Source organism: Tinamus guttatus, unplaced genomic scaffold (assembly GCF_059628265.1).
Source record: "Tinamus guttatus ecotype Peru unplaced genomic scaffold, ASM5962826v1 Tinamus_guttatus_pri_ptg000033l, whole genome shotgun sequence".
NCBI classification, from domain to species: domain Eukaryota; kingdom Metazoa; phylum Chordata; class Aves; order Tinamiformes; family Tinamidae; genus Tinamus; species Tinamus guttatus.
In genome coordinates this window covers 1,648,011-1,666,527 of record NW_028288567.1, presented here as the reverse complement: position 1 = coordinate 1,666,527, position 18,517 = coordinate 1,648,011, and the positions used below count along the sequence as shown (strand labels likewise).

At 44.3% G+C, this 18,517-nt stretch overlaps 1 protein-coding gene across 2 annotated transcripts; it reads right to left on the bottom strand.

Annotated features, from left to right (window-relative positions):
• Nucleotides 1-10,937: 10,937 nt before the first annotated feature.
• On the bottom strand, nucleotides 10,938-18,130 carry ATF3 (activating transcription factor 3). 2 transcript variants are annotated; one of them, XM_088531888.1, is made up of 4 exons: nucleotides 18,123-18,130; nucleotides 14,522-14,682; nucleotides 13,402-13,509; nucleotides 10,938-12,514 (listed from the first exon to the last, which is right to left on the bottom strand). In XM_088531888.1, the coding sequence occupies exons 2-4, from the start codon at nucleotides 14,588-14,590 to the stop codon at nucleotides 12,317-12,319; spliced, it is 375 nt and encodes a 124-aa protein (XP_088388014.1). In that variant the 5' UTR covers nucleotides 14,591-14,682; nucleotides 18,123-18,130; the 3' UTR covers nucleotides 10,938-12,316. The 2 variants fall into 2 exon arrangements, with proteins under 2 accessions (XP_088388014.1, XP_010214278.1); XM_010215976.2 differs by lacking the exon at nucleotides 18,123-18,130 and having other exon boundaries at nucleotides 14,522-14,780.
• Nucleotides 18,131-18,517: the final 387 nt, after the last annotated feature.

Genomic DNA, 18,517 nt, shown 5'->3' with positions numbered 1-18,517 from the left:
TGCTCGGGCTTTGGGTTTAGTGCAAGGAGGTGGTAGGGGAAGGGTCCAGGCAAAGAGGGGAGGCTAGGACAAGCCTAGGGTAGTCCTAGGAGGAAAAAGTAGTGGTTTACCGTTTCTCTCCCTTACTGTAACAAGTCCTAATTCTTTCCATCCAGAAAGTCAGAATGAAAGAGAAATGCCTCATTTCCCTATAGGCCTTCGTCTTTCTCTGGCGGAGCAGTTCCCGTGGCAGTCTCGAGGCGGGACAGTATTGTTTTCCAGCTTCAAACTACGGCTTATCTTCTGAGGAGATAGATGCATACAGAGTGCAGTGTGGAGGGAAAACCCATTACCCGCTGCCACGTGCTTCTCATTGACTCTTGCCCCTGCTGTCCCCTGTGCTGCCGCTGTCTGCCCTTGGGAAGGCAGTGGATTCCTTTTCCAAGGCAGCGCATACTGAACTGGGGCCGGACGCTCTGCCCAGCACCTCTCTTTGAGCAGTTTACTACCAGTGAGGTGATTCTCATCTTACATTTTCTGAAGAATAATCACTGAGGCCAGGGTTTTGCTCCTCTCAGACAGCAGGATTACGGCTCTTAGCACTATTTAGACACTACTGCATTTGACCCATAGTTTTTGAGGAGATGCATATGGCTATGCTGCTCCTGAATTTAGCCCATTGCACTCTTACTGGAAGTCTGGAAAGGGCAAAAAGAGACCTCCCCCTGAAATTTAATGCAGACCACATGTGTGGTATGGTACAGAACAAGAACCAGAGTCCTCTGCGAGCCCTAGATCTTATAAACTCTAAATGCACCAATAATCAGAGAGGCTATTTTTAAATGTTTAACATTATTCTCGAAGGCACATACACATTGAACATCTGCATCTTTTTAAAGTTTTATTTATCCTAGTATATCACATCTCTGGCAATAATTTTCTGCTAATTTGTCTCAGAACATGCTGTCCTGTGGGGGATTGTAAATATAAGTATGACATTTACTGTTTTTTTTTTTTTTCCAAATTTGCACGTATTGAATATTCAGCTAACCTGACATCACTGGGAGCTCAAGATGCTTGCTGATTGTCCATCTCACTCCGCAAGTGTGGATTTATTACCATGACTCAGAGAAGCAGAATTACCTTTTCATGAAGTTGGAGTGGTCTGTCTTTCCATATAAGATGCTGCTATGGTAATGTTGGTCATGTTACTAGGGTGACCTAAAAACATTAACTGAGTCTTTTACATAGAATCCATTTTAAAGAAAACTCAGCATTCCACTTACCTTCCGTGTCCTTAGTAACGCACGTACTTATCCCTATGTAGAAATACTCTTTAATTTTCGATTTCTTGTCGTTTGGAATTAGATCCCTGAAAGAATTCGAGCACTGTTGAGGTCCTCATAATCCCCATTCTCTGGTGCCTAACCCCCTACATTTCTGTTCTGCTGGGCATGCATGAACACCAGGATTTGTGCAGCTGCTCAGACCGTTATTTCTAGCAAAATGCCCTGAGCAGGCGTCCACCTGCCTGCCTCACCATTGGGCTCATGGGGCCTCATTCTGAAAGCACACACAGCTCCCCAGCCTCGCACCACAGCTGGAAATGACCTCGGCTCTTTGCAGCTGTTTGCATGTGTGGGTATACATCGTCCACACATCCACAAGGGAGAAGGCCTGAGTTTGTGCCTTTGGACCAGGCAAGAAGTATCTGAAGGTAGAGCCTTCCTCAGAGGAAGCAAGGCAGTATTTTGCCTTTCCTGTGTTTATTTTTCTTCTAAGCAGGAAAGTAAAGAATGGTGTACTTACATACAGTTACGTGTACATAATATACAATAAAGAATTGAAATAAAAAGAGAAACAAATTTTTACAAGAAAGCAACTTATTACAGTATGTTATTATACATATCTTAGTGCTTAAATATAAAACAGTGTTTTGATCTCAGAGGCATTAGGAAGGTAGTAGATGGAAAACTCTATCACTTCCCTTTTACAATTTCTTCACTTCAACATACTGAAGAGATATTACCTGCCTACTTTCAAAAAATACTTCAAGATTAGTGGCATCTAAATAAAAGTAGCTTGATCCTTAGAAACTCAGAACAGTTGCAATTTCCATTAACCTCATCAGGCTCCAGATATATTCAGCAGTTCTAAAATTCAAGATACTTTAAGTATCTGCAGAAATGAACTGGAAATTTCTCTGCCGTTTGTTCCTATGTACATATTATATCATTCATGGAGTTACACATTTCCTTAAGTAAGTGTTCCTCCGAACAGAGATACTTATATGCCATTTCTCAGTAATTTGTGAGTTACATACATATATTTTTAGTAAGCTCACATAAGGAACTCATGCTCCAATGCTTTTTCCAGATCACATACGACTGAGGCTGGGTTGAAGACACTGAAATTGGGATTGTATTCAGTGTCCATGAGCTTTCAGAAAGGTCAGTTTTGAAGAATCTAACTTGCTCTATTTTAGCGTGTGGTGAGTCAACTTTTAGACGGAGTCCAGTTTCCAGGGTATCATGGTCATTACGTTGTCATTTCTGGTTTCTCAGTGTCTGGAGTGAGCTTGCCCGTGCTTTAGAAAGTTGACACTAAATAACTGACCAGCAGTCATAAATGCTGGTGGGACGTTGCACAGACTATTTTGTTTGCAAGTGAATTAAATGCACTTTAAAATGTCTGAAAAAATATTGAGGTGCCTCAAATGTCGTTAAATGGTGGCACTATATTTTTGCAAAGAGATAAAAAATGTCCCTCTGACAAGTTCCAGGTCCTCCTTCTCTGATGCACTTACTGCCACGCATGGAAAGTATCATCGTTACTCTGGAATTTAAATATGTGTCATATGTGCCGTACTCATTAGGCTGGAGTTTCTGGTTTCTAGGAGAGAGAAAGATGAGAAACCAAAGAAGAGATTCATTCAGATCTATTCCCCCTACCGTTTCCTTTCCAATAATGCAAATCTCTCACACACTTTTCTTTTTTCACTGTGCAGGTGTTTCAGCTGCTCACATGTGGCACTACATACACTGACGCCCTAGACAAAAGTGTGATTGCACCTACTCTCTCCTGGGTCCCACTGTGTAGAAATCACACCCTTGAGTCAGTTCTTCCTCCAGGTGGGATGTATGAGGCTTGATGCTCATCTGCTTGAGAGGAGAACCTTCCGCACCCAAACGCACCCTGGCAGAGGGTGTCTGCAGCCCCCAGAGCCCGGGCTTCAGAAACGCAGTCGAAGGAAGCTGCCGATGAGAGTTTAGGGTGGAAGGATGACATGGGGTGGCTGCATGAAGGTCCCTCACAAACAGGTGTTTGACACCAAGAGCTGACGTGGCGCAGTAGTGATTCGCTGGGTCTTTAGACATGGTGCTCTAAAGTAGTTGTCATCTTCCTAAGGGCCTTGCTGCCACGGTCCCCTGTGCACAGGAGACCTGAGGCACTGTGTGCAGTGCAGAGAGCAGGGTGAGGACAAGAGAAGTATCCGGAAGAACGACCCATGTTTAGTTTATTGCTAGCTCGTGCTCACGTCTCGCTTGCCTGCCGCTGCTGAAGAGGACTCAGATGCTATGTCTTACAGAAAAGACTTTAGCTCTTACACTGACTGGAAGCATTACCAGCTGCAAGACTCACTTTACCCAAGGCCTCCTCGACACCTTTTCTAATTAGACATTCCTTTGCAGAATAATTATCACTTACACGATGCCTTTGTTCCGTACAGACCTTCAGATTTACCAAACCCTACGTAGGTAAATGCCTCTGAGGTTGGAGCCACGGTTTTCTTTAATAAGTAACTCCTAGTTAAGAAGTCCTATGAGTCTATGAGCATGAGCAGGAATCTGATCTCGTTTGATGTGCATTTCGTGTAGACAATTTTATGTAAGTTTCTGTTAGCATTAGATACAGAAGTGTGCAAACTACTGCACACACACTATGAAAAATGTTCTGTTATCTTATCTGGAAATAAGCGCTCATGCAATTAGAAGATATTTCATCATACGCATAAGACAGCAGAGTTGAACTTCTGCTTGCACCCTCAACACTGGCATTTCCTGCTTTTGAATACGTATTTGTGGAACTCAATATTTGTTTTAGCTTTCCGTGGAATAGTTTCTCTCTCTTTTTTTTTTTTTTTTAAGGGGACTATTATGTTGTGTGCTCTGAACCAGCCTTGGAACATTCTGTTCAGTTGAGTAAGAGCTTCTAGAAAGATGTGAAGTGGAGGGTCAGTGCACACAGGGGTAGGAGGCTCGCAAACGTATTGTAGAAATTCAGATAAAAGTAACAGAAGATAAGTGTGAAATAGCTAGATGGAGAGGGGCATGGCATAAACGGTAAAAATGCAAATGAATCTCTTCTTTCTCTCGCAATTAATTATAAAGGTGTTTTTTTTTGTTTGAAACTAAAATTGGTAACCCTTGAGAGTGAGCAGTGATAACCTTCTCTACTTGCCCATTCTCTGGTCTGAGGATGGTTTCACTCTCCACAAAGGAATGTGGTATGCCCAAACCCAGACATTCAGAAATCCTGTTTAAAAGAAGTCATGTCCTCCCCCTACCAAAACAGGCAAACAAACTGAAAACTCCGGTGCGTTTGTTTCTAAACTTGAAATGTTACACCTTAATGTATTTTGAAGTAGTTTTTTTTCTTGGTTTCTGAACTTCTTAATATATAGAAGTAATGTTTCTAGGGCCTTCGCTGCAGTCCTGAGGAATGAGGTTCTCACCCCATCCCATGCATCTTGGCTCTGGAGCTCTGAGAATGCTGATAAAACCACAGGAATTTATGCAATTACAAATTACTACAATTTACAAGCCCTGAGTGATTCAATCTTGATGGTTCTAGTAAATTTAAACAAGAAGGAAAGTTCTTACTGTTCCAGCATCAGAGGAGTGCTCTGCTTGCCCAAGCCAGAGAGAGAAAGGATCCATATTTTAGCCAATAAAAGTTAGCTCTGCAATTCCTTCATGTGGGGACTATTTTATGCTCAGGTTTCTTCACTATTTTCTTTGATTCTGCTCTCAGCTCTTAGCCAAGCGATTGTCAATGGCCTGAGAACTTGGACTGCAGTAGCTGTTTGGGTAAAGACATCAAATGAAGCACAAACATGCTGTACCAACAGGGAACATGTGTCTTCTGACTGTCCAGGAGAGATCTTTGTGGTGATATTCTAGTTCTGCACATGGGTAAATATTCCACGTAAAATAGATCCTTTGGAGACAGGCAATTGCAGGATCAGGGTCTCCGCTCTGTTCTCTTTGGCTTGTGTGAGTGTTTGTGAATGATCTTTAAGAAAATTTAGATTTTGTTTTCTCCTTTATTATTCATTTTATTCCTGTGATTTTTTTTTAACCACTGTGAGAGCTTTATTTTGCAAGACCTGACATATACAGAGGACATAACTACAAATTTGCCAAATGCAAGCTTGTCCTCTTTCCCTCTGAACTAGCCTGTGAGAAGGCATTGTAAGAAGGCAAATTTACGGTTATATTTATTTTCTTCAGAGGAATTTTTCTCTTTCAAATATATTTGACTCATGGAATGTTTGTCTCTATCATGTCAACATTGCTCTCAAAGGCAAAAAAAAAATCAAAAATAGAAAGAAAAACAGAACAAAATATGTGTGTTCGAGGGTCTGGTCGGAGGAGAGTCTCATTTCATACAGGGGATTGGGAAGAATTTAACGTAAATGGCAATGATGTGGCAATAAAATTCACTTCTTAATAGCTTTGCAGTAACTCGTAGCAACTTTGAACAAATCATCTAAAAACCTTTAATAATTCAGTCTTCAAAAGTTTCATCTTTAACTCAGTGCTTTTGGCAGAGGTCAAAAAAGCAAACCAGATCTCTAACTACTAGGAAAGGAGGAATGTTGCATCATTGCATGTATCAGTACACATGGCTGTCTTGTGTTAATCGATGGTTTGACTACACCTTGAATACTGTGGAGAGTTCTGATCCTCTCATCTTAAAGCACATTTTAGAACTCAAAACATACAATCTTGCCCTAGAAAAACTGGGAAGGAGGTGTGGTCAAAGGTGTGAAATGGTTGCTGAATGAAAAAAAAGAACAGAGTAGGCTGGGACTTCTGAAGAAGAAACAGAAAAGAGGAGTATGAAATCATGCATGGCATGGAGCGGATGGGTAAATATTGTCTCTTCCAATTATAGAATCATAGAACCATTATGGTTGAAAAAGACCTCCAAGGTCATCAAGTCCAACCATAAACCCATCACCACCGTGCCTGTTAACCATGCCCCGAAGTGCCTCATTTACATGGTTCTTCAACACTGCCAGGGACAGTGACTTCACCACTTCCCTGGGCAGCCTATTCTAATGCTTGACCACACTTTCTGTTTAGAAATTCTTCCTAATGTATAACCTGAACCTCCGTTGGCACAATTTGAGGCCATTTCCTCTTGTTCTGTCTGTAGTTATTCTGGAGAAGAGATCGACCCCCGCCTCACTACAGTCTCCTTTCAGGTAGTTGCAGAGAGCGATGAGGTCTCCCCTGAGCCTCCTCTTCTCCAGGCTAAATAACCACAGCTCCCTCAGCCGCTCCTCATAAGGTCTGTGCTCCAGCCCCGTCACCAGTTTTGTGCCTTTCCTTGGACACGCTCCAGCATGTGCATGTCTTCTTGTGGTGAGGGGCCCAAAACTGAACACAGTAGTCGAGGTGCAGCCTCATCAAGAAGAAGGGCTCTGAGTGAAGCTAAGGGGACAAGCTCAAACCAAACAAAAGTGGCAAAAGTGGCAAAAGTGCCTGTAAGTGGCAATAGGCCAATGGAACTTTGCACCAAAAGCTGCTGTAGATGAGGAAATAGTCGAGTAGCTGAGAGAAAAAGCTACTCAGAACCACTGACTAGGCGAATCATGTTGCGTTATGTGACTCCTGAGCTGAAAATAGCCAGAAAGTGGGAGAGCACCCAGCAGAAGTATCACATCTGCTTGGCCTGTTCTTGTTCTTCCCTGGATGCTGCTTCCGGCCACTACTGTACAAAGCAAGCAGGGCTGGGTGGCCTTTGGTCTGGAGCGGCAGAGCCACTTTGGGGGAACCCAGGCCATTGCTTGACAGGCCAGTCTGGAAGGCGCCGCTGACCTGTGAGCTGAATGACACCTGGGCTGCCTCGGGGCGAGTTACCTCAGGTGCGGCCTCCGGTGCAACCCGCTGCGCGCCCCGTCTCAGGGGCACCCGTCAGCGCTTGCTGAGCGCCTCGCTGCCATCACCACCGTGTTCCCAGCACCAAGCCAGGCCGTATGGAAGTACTGCCGCGCTGCGCTGCTGTTTGCTGCGTGGACATACCCAGTGTCTGAGTGGCGACGGGAGTGCACCAATTATTGTGGCACAGTCTGCAAAACTTGTTAAATATACATACATACATATATATATACACATATATATATGTTTAGATTAAGTTGTTAAATTCTCAAAAGTAGGAAAAAAAGTATCACAATTTCAATTCTCATTTTGTTTCCATTTTCCACTTACTCATTTCACAGGCCTAGTCATTTTTCTGAGTGACAGCTTGGTATCTGAAAATCAGTATTGTTTTTGGTTCATGCATCATTGGTGGCAATAATAAAGATATGCAGTCAGAGCTGATGCTGCCTCAAGAATAGAATCCAGCATGTTCTCTTGACTGTGCTAGCTTTGAAGATTTAATAGTACTGAAAATTAGTAAATGACTATTTTTAATCACTAAGGTCAGCAGTTCTGACTCAAAGTGTCCACAAAGGAGCTAAGCTTCGAGTACAAGGATTTTTTAAAAATATTGTCACTCTTTATCTTAGCTATACTTTTAAAGGGAATGATGTGTATTATATGAACAAAAACCATGATGTTGTTGTCATAATAAGCTGATGAAGAAAGCTATCAAGTATTTCTGCGTGGGTTAATATTTAGGAGTAACAACAACTTTATCGTGTGCTTCTCAGGGTCTCCAGTTGGGGGCACTGGGCAAACGCAGAAACGTGGGAATGGGCAAACTGAATGAGGCTTGATGCCACCTAGTCCATGAGACTGCTTGGCGGGGTGTAGAAAATAAAATTATAAAAATTGGATGTGAGATATGATTGCCACTTAGGAGTCGGACTTTTTTTAAGATGAAGTATACTTCGTTTTCAAAACTCCTCTGTTACTTATAACTGCACTGTTTATCTTCATTAACCATAAGTCATTTTCATTATACTGTTTCTCTTATAAAAATAATAATCATAGTGATTTTAAAGCCAACCCCTTAGGCAGTAATTTAAAATTCTAGATGGGTCCAGGTAGAAATGTTACTGTTAATTTAAATTTTACTTTTCAGCTTCATTAAATGTTTCTAGCCTAGTGTAAATTATTGGCTCTACCTACCTTCAATATTGCTATTTATTAACTTATTTCAAGGGCAGAGCTAGACAAAAGTAGATGCTCATTAAAAAATGCACAGCCTAAAGCCCCCGGTGCACTAGGATCTGCATGGGCCTGTTCACACACACGTTTAGTGTCTAAAACAAGGCCTACAGGGAAGATACAAGTAATTTTTAATTCAAGCAGTACCAATGATGCTATAAGGAATATGACATACAGACCAGCTACATGCATAATTAGATGGTTTCATATCACATCATTTAAAGGCAATATTATAAAATATCCATTCAGGAATTCATAGCCCTGATTTTTTTGGTAAGGTCTTCTAAGACAAGTCTGTGTTGACAACCAGAAGATAACTTAGAATGCAGGCAAATAATACATAAATTTAACAAATTAAATGCAGATTAAGCATGCAAATCTAGAATTTGATATCAAGTATAAGTGAAAGGGCGAATAGGCACGTCTGTAGTGGATATATTGACAAGAAAAAAAGAACACTGAGCAATGCCAGGCTCATAGTAACATAGGTCTTCCTTCCAGCTGGTATTTTTAACTATGTTTTGCAATGCTGCAATGAGTTTCCTCATCCCTGGAGCTCCTGGCCTTCTCTCTGACCTCTGTATTACAAATCACGACTGTGTGCAAAATATTCGAACCAAAATGTTTGGTCCATGCCGCTGACTGTCAAAACACAGGGACTTCTGTCCGGGTGTAGATACTTAGTTTTGGAAAAGCAGCATAAGTACATGTTGTTCATCATTCCTCAGGCTTCCCCCTCGCCCTGCCAGGCACCCAAAACAAAGCTCCCAATCATGCTACTACTTCTTTTGTACTTTCTGTCTGACCACTGAAATCAATCTATAAACATCAAAGTTTCACAGCAGCCCTCAAAAGTATTACCCCCACTTGCAAGAGAGTTATTTCAGCTTTCTGATTACCAGCTGGCTGGTTGCAAGGGCAGGAGTTATGACTTCCAGTGCCCTAATCTAACCTCTGAGCCACAAATACGAAGCGAGCCTGGTATTCATGATCAACTTTGCAATAACAAAACTTTGTTTTTACCCCGAGGATCAGTGAATAGCACCAGTTTCACTTTATAAAAAGCTTATTGTTGAAAAACTATGAAATGTGTTTGTTTGATTTTTAATATCGTGCTGTTCTAAGAAAATGAACCTGGATCTTGAGACTTAGAGTGAATTAAATGACACACGGGTAAATATATATTAATTATTTTTATTAAAGTATCAAAACAAACTTGAGAATAGAAAACAAATTGCTTTTAATGCATTTTAAAGGTTCTCCTGAATAAAGTAAAGTTTTAGAAAACTCATGCAACATATTGCTCCTTTCTAGCTTTTGAAACCGTGCTTTCCTGGGCACGGTCAAATTGACTTGAGTACCATCATTTCTCGATTAGCATGTGGGTGCACGCATGCACACACACATACACACAGTAAAAAGTAGCTATGACTGCACAAATAGAGAAATAAAAATAATTATCTTCTGACAATCGCAGTGGTATCATACGAACATTTGGCGTGCTAAGTAAATAACATCAAGCAACAAAAGCATGACGCCTGCGTCAGCAGTGGTAAGGTTAAGAGCAACCATACAAATTCCCAAAGGAGAGACACGAATTCCGTGATTATGCTCTAGTCTCGGCGGTAACACTTCACAACAGCTCGGGAGGCGAACTCTTTTAGTCTGTTGGCATGGGATGCCCAGAGGGCAGAGCCAAGGAGCGAGGTACCGCGACGATGCCTCCCTTTCGCGCTGCCGTATGACAGAAGCCAAAGGCCAACGAACGCTCCTTGGACGAGCCTATTGTAACGCACTTCACGTGCATCCGCTGTCTGACAAACAACTGGCCCTATTGATTCCCTTTGAGCCAGCAAAGTCGCAGTAGAGGCTCCAGGCTCGGCCTACAAGACGTTAGTAAAACTCTCACTGAAGTCAATGGAAGCTGCTTCCAACATACTGAAAGAAAGTGGATCCTCAGGACAGAATCAGACCTAACATGTTGTCTTTTTAATACATTCACTTTTCAAATACATGAAGTACATCTCTTTTAAACATGACATAGCTTGTAGGACATTACAATATATCCAGATCTTAGGAAAATGTACTAAGAAGTTCTGTTGCAGAATATAAAGATCATATAAGGATCAGGTATGATATCTGATATACTCAACCGGGACTTGGAAGCTTATGGCTGAGGTATCTTTAAGTTTAGCCTTTAGAATAATTCAACACTGCACAACTGGTGTAAAATATTATGTACTGTAAGCTCCATTCTCATCGTCTGCTTCACTTAAATTGTGATTGTGAGCAGATAGACACCATTGATCAGGAGGCAAAGTTTTGGAAGGTATAATCTGCGCATCCAAACGCTTGAGATACTCTGCACCTCATCTGAGGCAAAGAGGAAGGATAAGGGTTTTAAATAGTGGTGTCTCAAATACAACCGTTGAAGTTTAGGAATATATAATATTAAACACCAAGAGATAAAAGTAAAAAAACAGCACAACACCTGTGTTTTCAGTTTTATCTTGCTTGCAGTATTTATTAACTTTACTTATTAAGGTATTAGTGATAAATAAGGATATTTTCTTTTACAGAAAATTGTAAGGATATATTTTATAGGATTAAGCAATCTGAGAATTTCACAGAAACATCAGAATTTAAACACTCAGTTCCAACTGTTTTGTCCAGCAGCTCTTCTACCAGTTCAGAAACATCTAAGGTTAGTATTTAATAAAAAATAAAAACAATTCTTCACTACATCAAAACTCTTGCCTCCTTCAGATTCTAAGTAACACTTCTGATTGACTGTAGTCACCACTCAAAAGTAAAATAAAGTAACTGCAATCATATTTTACCCCTCTGAATCATCAGGCAATAGGGATAATCCTGACAAGGATGGGCAAAGCTTTTTCATGCCCTATAAGAGCTATCTGTATAACCAGACCTACAGAAGTCCATAGAACCTCTTCTCTGAATGAGGCTTAGAAGCATGAATTAAGGCTTGCAGGATCAGATCCTAGTTTAAAATGTCTTTATTATTATTATTACTTTGCCTGATTCACAAGCTTGGGCTTCAGTCCTGCAGTTCTTTACTCAGGCAAAACCTTTATCAAAACCCCTTCGTGCTTAGCTTCTTCTCTCCAGAGGGTCCAACTCACCCAGCCACCCAATGATGGTGCAAAATGCTCTCCAGCAACTCAAAGAAAAATTAGAGTCCCCAGCAGATAGTAGGTGGGGTTCCAGCTCATAAAGCACGAACTTAGCTACATGGATGTTTTGCAAGAAACATTTCTTTGTCACACCTACCAGACTTTTCAAATTCAGTCTCTGAGATGAGTCACAGAAAAAAACCCACACAAGTGTTGTGAAAAAAAACGATTACAACGCCTAGTTGGAACTAAAGGCTTTTGTGTGTGCGCGTGTGCGTGTACGTGTTTGGTTAGAATGCAGTATTACATATCAGTACATTCTGCCAGAAAGCATCCTCCTGGAAACTTCAAAACCTGAAGAAAAAAAATAAGCAACCCAGTCTCGGTCTGCTTTCCCCACCAGCAGTGAGGAAGGGTAGTGTCCATCCAGCACAGCTGTCTGTACCACGTGCATCATCGCAAGTCATAGTGTTCTAGCACGAACGTCGTGAGTGCAGATGCTGTATGCCAGCAGAGAGCTAAAACTTCTGAAGCTGTTGTCTGCAGCTCCTAGGAACAGCAAGGACGACAGGAGCAAAACCTACGTTTGAGGCAGAAGACACTTCGGTTTGGTTGAGACCAGCTCTTCCAAGGGGAAGAATCGCTGTCAAGCCAAAATAATTCTTTCTGCTTAAAACAGACACCTGCCCTTCCTAAAGACTCTTGACTAATAGAATCCTACACGTTAAGTCAGCTCCTCCGTGGATTCTGGTAGCTGTTAAAAACATACTATAAATATTTCCATGTTTGCCATATCACTTAACCTTGTAATGTTCCTTCTTTGATCTGTTGAATAAAGAGATTCCTTTCATCTTCAGGTGTCCTTCCGTTTTGTGCCCGGACTATACAAGTGGGCCTGTGGAGATTTAGCATGTATATCAAATGCTGCTTCTCATTCTTTAGCTCTTCAATCTGGGCTTTTAATTCTGCATTGATAGTTTCCAGCTTTTCTGATTCCTAGTCACAAAGTACAGACACAACTATTAGACTGCGTGCTTTCAGTAGCCGACTGCAATGTTTACCTAATAGCTGCAGCCTTTTATCAGTGAGAAAACATATGACTAGCTGAGAAAGAAGTTAAAGGTTCTTAGAGCCCTATAGTGGTGAAACTACACATCTCCCAGGTCACTGTGGTCTGAAAACCAAATCCGTAGCTGCCTTCTTTGCTCTTTAGAGGTGTAACAGAAGTTGCACAGCCCAATTTAGACCTCACTTACAATGGTATGCACACAGAGTAATTTTGCCATCTTCTGCAGTTACTCTGAACTGCAGGAGCCAAAAATTGATCCAAAATGATGTATGTCTCCTGTTAACTCCCTGGAACGTTACAACATACATCTGTAAAGAGCACAACTCTTTTCCCTACCCCTGGATACAGGGACTAAGACAGGTCTGATGCTGCTGTCCTCTAACTTCACCTCATAGCAGACCAGGTGAAACCACTACAGAGGTTTTAGGACACACAGCAGGCTAAGCTACTACAGCACCCACTTCATAAGGAGGCCGGAGATTACCCATAGATGTCTGCAGGTTCGTGCAGTGGGATTTTGATTTCTTCTTGTTGTTGTTCAATTTACACATTCAAATTAATGTTACAAAAGATTGGCCATTGAAGCAGTAACCCCCCTTCACCTTCCTGCCATGTTTTCTTTTCTTCCAATTTTAATCAGATCTGATCTAGTATATCGCATGTTCACTTTTCATATAGTTAAGATTGTGAAGGTTTTGTATAGACTTGGGTAACATACTTCTGCATTTCCTACTATGACAGCACTACTGTACTATCTACCCAGATCATGGCAGGATGAGAGAGCAAGAAAAAAAAAAAGAAGTTAGTGACTTACTTTCTGCAAACATTCTGTTTTTTCCTTCTTTTTGTTTCGGCACTTTGCAGCAGCAATTTTGTTCCTTTCCCTTCTCCGTTTTTTCCTTTCATCCTCCTCAGGAGTAAACTAGCCAGCAAAAACAGATACACACACTCAGTAAGTTACAGTAAATACTCTATCAGTGTTTTGATAACTTGTCCATTTTTTAGAAACAATGCAGATAGTGTTGTTAGCACTCACATCATGAGTTACATAAGGACATGATTCTGACCTTGCTTGCAATACAGTAAGACTGTAGAAACTCCATTAAAATTGTCAATAAAAAAAAAAAAAAAGAACACTGACTGGACCTTAGATGGATGTAACCCATGCAATGGCTCATTTTAAATCAATGGCACTCAGAAAAATTGCCAAGTGTCTCTCCCACCCTGGCCAGGCTACCTTCTACACCTCCGTCTTGTTCAAGTTTTCCAACGAGAAAAAGGAGCCAAGCGTGCAGGGAGCAGAGTGGAAGCTGAAAGCAAGGATGAGGCAGGGAGCTAAAGGCAGTGCATGTAAGGGGGCATATGATGACACTCCTTGAAGGTTTGGGTTTTTTTCTCCCTTGAGAGTTTCATGACAACAGCAACAGCAGTAATTGATTTAAAGCAATGTACAGACATATCCTCAACTTAGTTGATTCCTTCACTTTATAAGAGAAATGCTTTTGCACTGCTAGTAAAAAACTAGCATGGACAAAGCACAGCAGCGGTAGCTCAGTGCAGCCCACGTGGGGCTTCGTGGACAGGCCACACTGAAGCGAAACTGCAGCAACTTACTCCAAGTTCAGCCACAAACAGGCAGAGAGAGAAGTTTAGCTCTGACCACTGTGAAGCACTGCCCATAATTAAAAATAATCGTTTAATTATTGCTCATAATTAAAAGTAAAAGCATTCAACTAAAGCCCACTTAACTGCAGTGAGAAATACCATAGGGCTTTCCAAAAGCACCTACAGAAAAATCAAGCAACAGGCTTTGAAGGATCAAGCCTACTAAATGCGTTTAGGTGGAGCAGTTGGTCTGTAGTTGATATAATTAGTGGTCTTGCCATGAAATCTGATCAGAGCCCTAATCAATCACACTGACATGCAATTCGCACCTCTGCTTTCATGATGGACGCTTCCACCGGCCTTTCAGAGACAGTCACCGTGTCCAGTGTGGAAGACATCCTGTGGGCTTGGCGCTTGTTCTGAATGGCGAACCGCAGTTCCTCTTTCACCAGTGGGGTTAAATTTGTGAAATCATCAAACCCCAGTGACCCTGCAGGGGACAAAGTGGGAACAATTGCGGAGGCGCTGACTTCTAATGCTGATACCTGGCCAGAGTGTTGGACCATCATTTTGCTGAAAGGTAAAGAAAAAAAAGATGATAATAGTCTTTCAGCAACTTTAGAAAAGCAAAACAAACAAACAAACAAAAATCTGCTAGAGGCATATTTTAAACTGTGAAATAAGACTATAATTCTTGCACTGCCTCAACACCCATGCCCTACATACCCCCATCTCCTGCTGGAGTCAAGCAATGAAGAATTTGCTCACTAGCAAAAACTTCTGCTTGCCTTCTGGTTAAGTTCAATTTGGTATTTAATGCTACTAGCATATCACACAATTTCTAGATCTCTCTGAAACTTAAGATGGAGTGTTTATATATGCATACTCTAAGGCTTTACCCTGGCAAATGCTATTATTATTTAAAACATAGAAGGAGGTTAAGAGAATCTCCATTCTCAGAGCTAAACCATCAAATTCCTGCTTGAAATGGAAAGAACAAAGTTCGAGCTCAGACATCCTCAGGTAAAGCTACAACAGCTCTTGTAGAAGCTGAGGTTTTCTGGGCATGAGCAGCCCCCAAAATTATCCTGCTTGTTTTTACACGGGATTGTTAAGATCTGGTTATAGATTCCTGAGCAGGAGTCGGCACAGGCATGAAGATGGGGTTTCAAAGCACAGAGCTAGCTGGAGGGAAGAAGCCCTGAGGAATGAGAAGTCATTTGTTTCATTCCTTTGCTCTTGTAAAATCTGAAACTGTCCTCGAGTGCCCTCCGCAAGGGTTTTAAATTCTTAAATATTTTGGTCAGATCTCCTGCTGACACAAAACAGTGAAACTGAGGAGACTTCAGGGGAATTATGCTAATGGATACCACCGGGATGGATACCCTCCCTTCCGTCCAGCAATTTTCCTAAGGAAATGAACCTGGCTGACGGCGCTCTCCGCTCTCCTCTTTTTAGTCACCTTCCTGTATTTTTTTAGCTGGTTGAGCAACAACAACTGAATGTGAAAGAGAGCGGGAGCGGTGCCCTCTGTGCTTCGTGTAAAGCGATGGCCCCTGGGCCACCAAACGGCCCGGCCGGGCGCCCCAGCCAGCCCAGCCGGCGCTGTCCACCCAGACACGGCATCACAAGAGGCCTGGGATGAGGGGCGATGGCTGAAAATCCAGAGAAAATAGGATTATTCACAAGGCGAATTGTCCTAAATTGGACTTTACCATAATGTTGGGGTTTTTTTGTGTGTTTTTATTATTATTTTTAATGGCTGTTGGGGCAATTACAGCACTTGCTATCTACTCTTGACTAGAACTGCAATAACTGCAGCTAAGTCAGTTACAGCTACCTTGGTGCAGGTGGGCAAGCAGTTGCCTCAGGGCAGCCACATGGGTTAAGTTACGTTTCTGCAAGGCCAGCCCAGAGTTGAGCAGTTCCCTGCCTGCCCCTCTGTAAGAAGACCAGCAAGAAGGGTTGGGGCATCACCCCATGCCTTGACAGAAAGACAGATTTTGCGCAGGGCTATTTCAAATACTGCGCTGCAAATCCACCCCGGGGCGAGCCAGAGGAGCACCCAGCTCATGCTAAGTGAGGGCAACATAAAAACCCAAGGGCAGCAGATTGCCTCTTGGCAAAGAGTGGCCTTGCCCAGGTGCAGCGGAGCCCTCGCTCGCAGGCTCGGTGGCCACGGCGCAGCGGGGACTGCCTGCGTTCTGGCGGTGAAATCCTGAACCCACTGCAGGCAAAAGGTGTTTTTTGTTTGACCTCAGCAGGGCCAGGATTTCACCTTTGGTTATTAGAGGCGGGGAAATTATTTGGAACAATTTGTTATTCAGAGAGATCTTGGGAAATTTATGTAATTCTGTTCAGAAAGCCCCTGCTCATGAGTCACATTTAAAGTACCAATATGGTTTAATCCCATAATCTCAGAAAGCAAGTGGGTACCCTTTTTCAACAGGTCAGAAACCTCCCTATAATTTCCAACTAAACTCCTCCCAACGCCATCTACCAATTACCAATGTCCAACAGGTTCCCAACAGCGTCGGAGCCGCTAGCGGCTCCGGAAACCCCAGCTGCGTTCGCTGTCAGGCCCCTTGGCTCCCGGGGACGGTTTCATTTGACAAAGTTAATTCTGTTTAACGCACTCAAACTGGGAGCCTTAAACTAACAGTAACAGCCTAGGAAGAATTCATGGGGCCAACAGTTTTCCAGCACTAGTGGTTTATTCCTCTATCCATACATTCCTCCCTGTAGAAACCAAGAATGTTCATATTTTAGCCAGGTGCCTGGGCAATTGTGTCCACATTGCATTTCTGCTAGTGCCGAGGGCAGCACTGGCACTAGTGAGTCCTGTACTATGCTGAGATATCCTTGGGTGCTCTAGTTGCTCTCTCCTTGACTAAAAAAAAAAAAAAAGAGAGAGAGAGAGAAGAGAAAAAAAAGAAAAAAAAAAAGGTGGGAGAAGGGTGGGAGGGTGCCCACCAGGAGAGGAAGCTCAGGGGGAAGCGCTCTTGGCCAGGGAAACTGCTGCTGTCCCGCCTGAGCAGTGCTCCGACCTTCCCAACATCCGACTTTTTGTTATTAAATAAAATAATAATAATAATAAAGCAGCATTTGACTATCTCTTCCTTTCTCGTAGTTTTCGTCCCCCCAAAACAAAACAAAACAAAAAACAAAACAAAACAAACAAAAAGCTCTGTCTATAAGTCACCCAGAGCAGTATCTCATTTTCTCCGCGTTTGTAAGGACAAGGAGCTGGGGAAGTACCGGGAAGGAGACCGAATGGGAGTCCCTGTCCTGCCAGGGCGGCCACCCCGGGGTCCGGCTGCCGCTGCGGCCGGGACGCGGGTCCAGGCGGGACCTGCCTGGTCGGCCGGGACCTGCCCCTGCCCCTGCCCCTGCCCCTGCCTCGTGCCCGGCGCCGCGCTCCCCTCCGCCGCTCCCCGAGCGAGGCTCGTCCTCCCGCTGCCTCTCGCTCGCTCTTGCCTCGAGATCCCCTTTCCCACCTCCGCTGGGCGCTTGCCGCTTGTTCGCCCAAGTTTTCACCTGAGGATGCGGCCGCTCGCGGCAGCTCCCAGGCTGTCGCTCGGGCTCGGACCCGCGCTCCGGCGCGAGCGCCTGGAGCGGCCCCGCCGCTCCTTTCCCTTTCGCTTCGCTGCCGCCCGGCTCGCACCGCCCGCCGCTGCTCCCGCCCGGGAGCTGCTTCCCCGGCGCCGCGGCAAGCGCAAACCCCGGCGAGCCCCGCGGAGCTCCCACCGCCGGCTCTGGAGCTCCCGGCGCCCCGCACGCTGCCGCGGAGCGCGGGGAGGCGGCTAAAGGCGCTCGGGGCAGGAGCCTCGCTCCTCTGCACGAGTTTTGGCGGAGGCAGCGGGGAAGCGGCGCATCCCGCCGGCACCGCGGCCGCCCCGACGGCGCGGGCAGCCCGCGGCTCTCGCCTACCTGAGCTGCTCCCGGCAAGGAGGAGGGAGGGAAGGAAAGCAGGGAAGGAGCGGGCTCGGCGCCCGCCCGCCCGCCGCTCCGCCGGGCTCTGCTCTGCTCGTCGCGGCCGCCGGAGGGGAGCGGAGCGCAGCGCAGCGCCCGCTGCTGCCGCCGCCTCGCTCTGCCGCTGCCCGCGGTTGCATCACCCGCCTTATATAGGCGCTGGCGGCGGCGCTGGCATCCGCGCTGGCGGCGGCCCCGCGCTGATGTCATGCTATTAATAGCGGAGCCGCGGGGGGGGGCGAGGCGAGGCCCCCGCGCGGTGATGCAAGGCGGGACCGGCCCCGCGCGGACCGGGCCGGCCCGACACGAGCGTGCCCAAAAGAGACCCCTTCTCCCGCCCCCCGAGCCGGGCC

Bases quoted from the DNA above. Each gene is read 5' to 3' on its own strand.
- ATF3 (XM_010215976.2), bottom strand. From the start codon at position 14,761: ATGATGGTCCAACACTCTGGCCAGGTATCAGCATTAGAAGTCAGCGCC. The intron at 13,510-14,521 runs GTGCGAATTGCA...TTTGCTGGCTAG, and splicing joins CGTCCATCATGAAAGCAGAG to TTTACTCCTGAGGAGGATGA. The intron at 12,515-13,401 runs GTAAGTCACTAA...CTTTGTGACTAG, and splicing joins AAACAGAATGTTTGCAGAAA to GAATCAGAAAAGCTGGAAAC.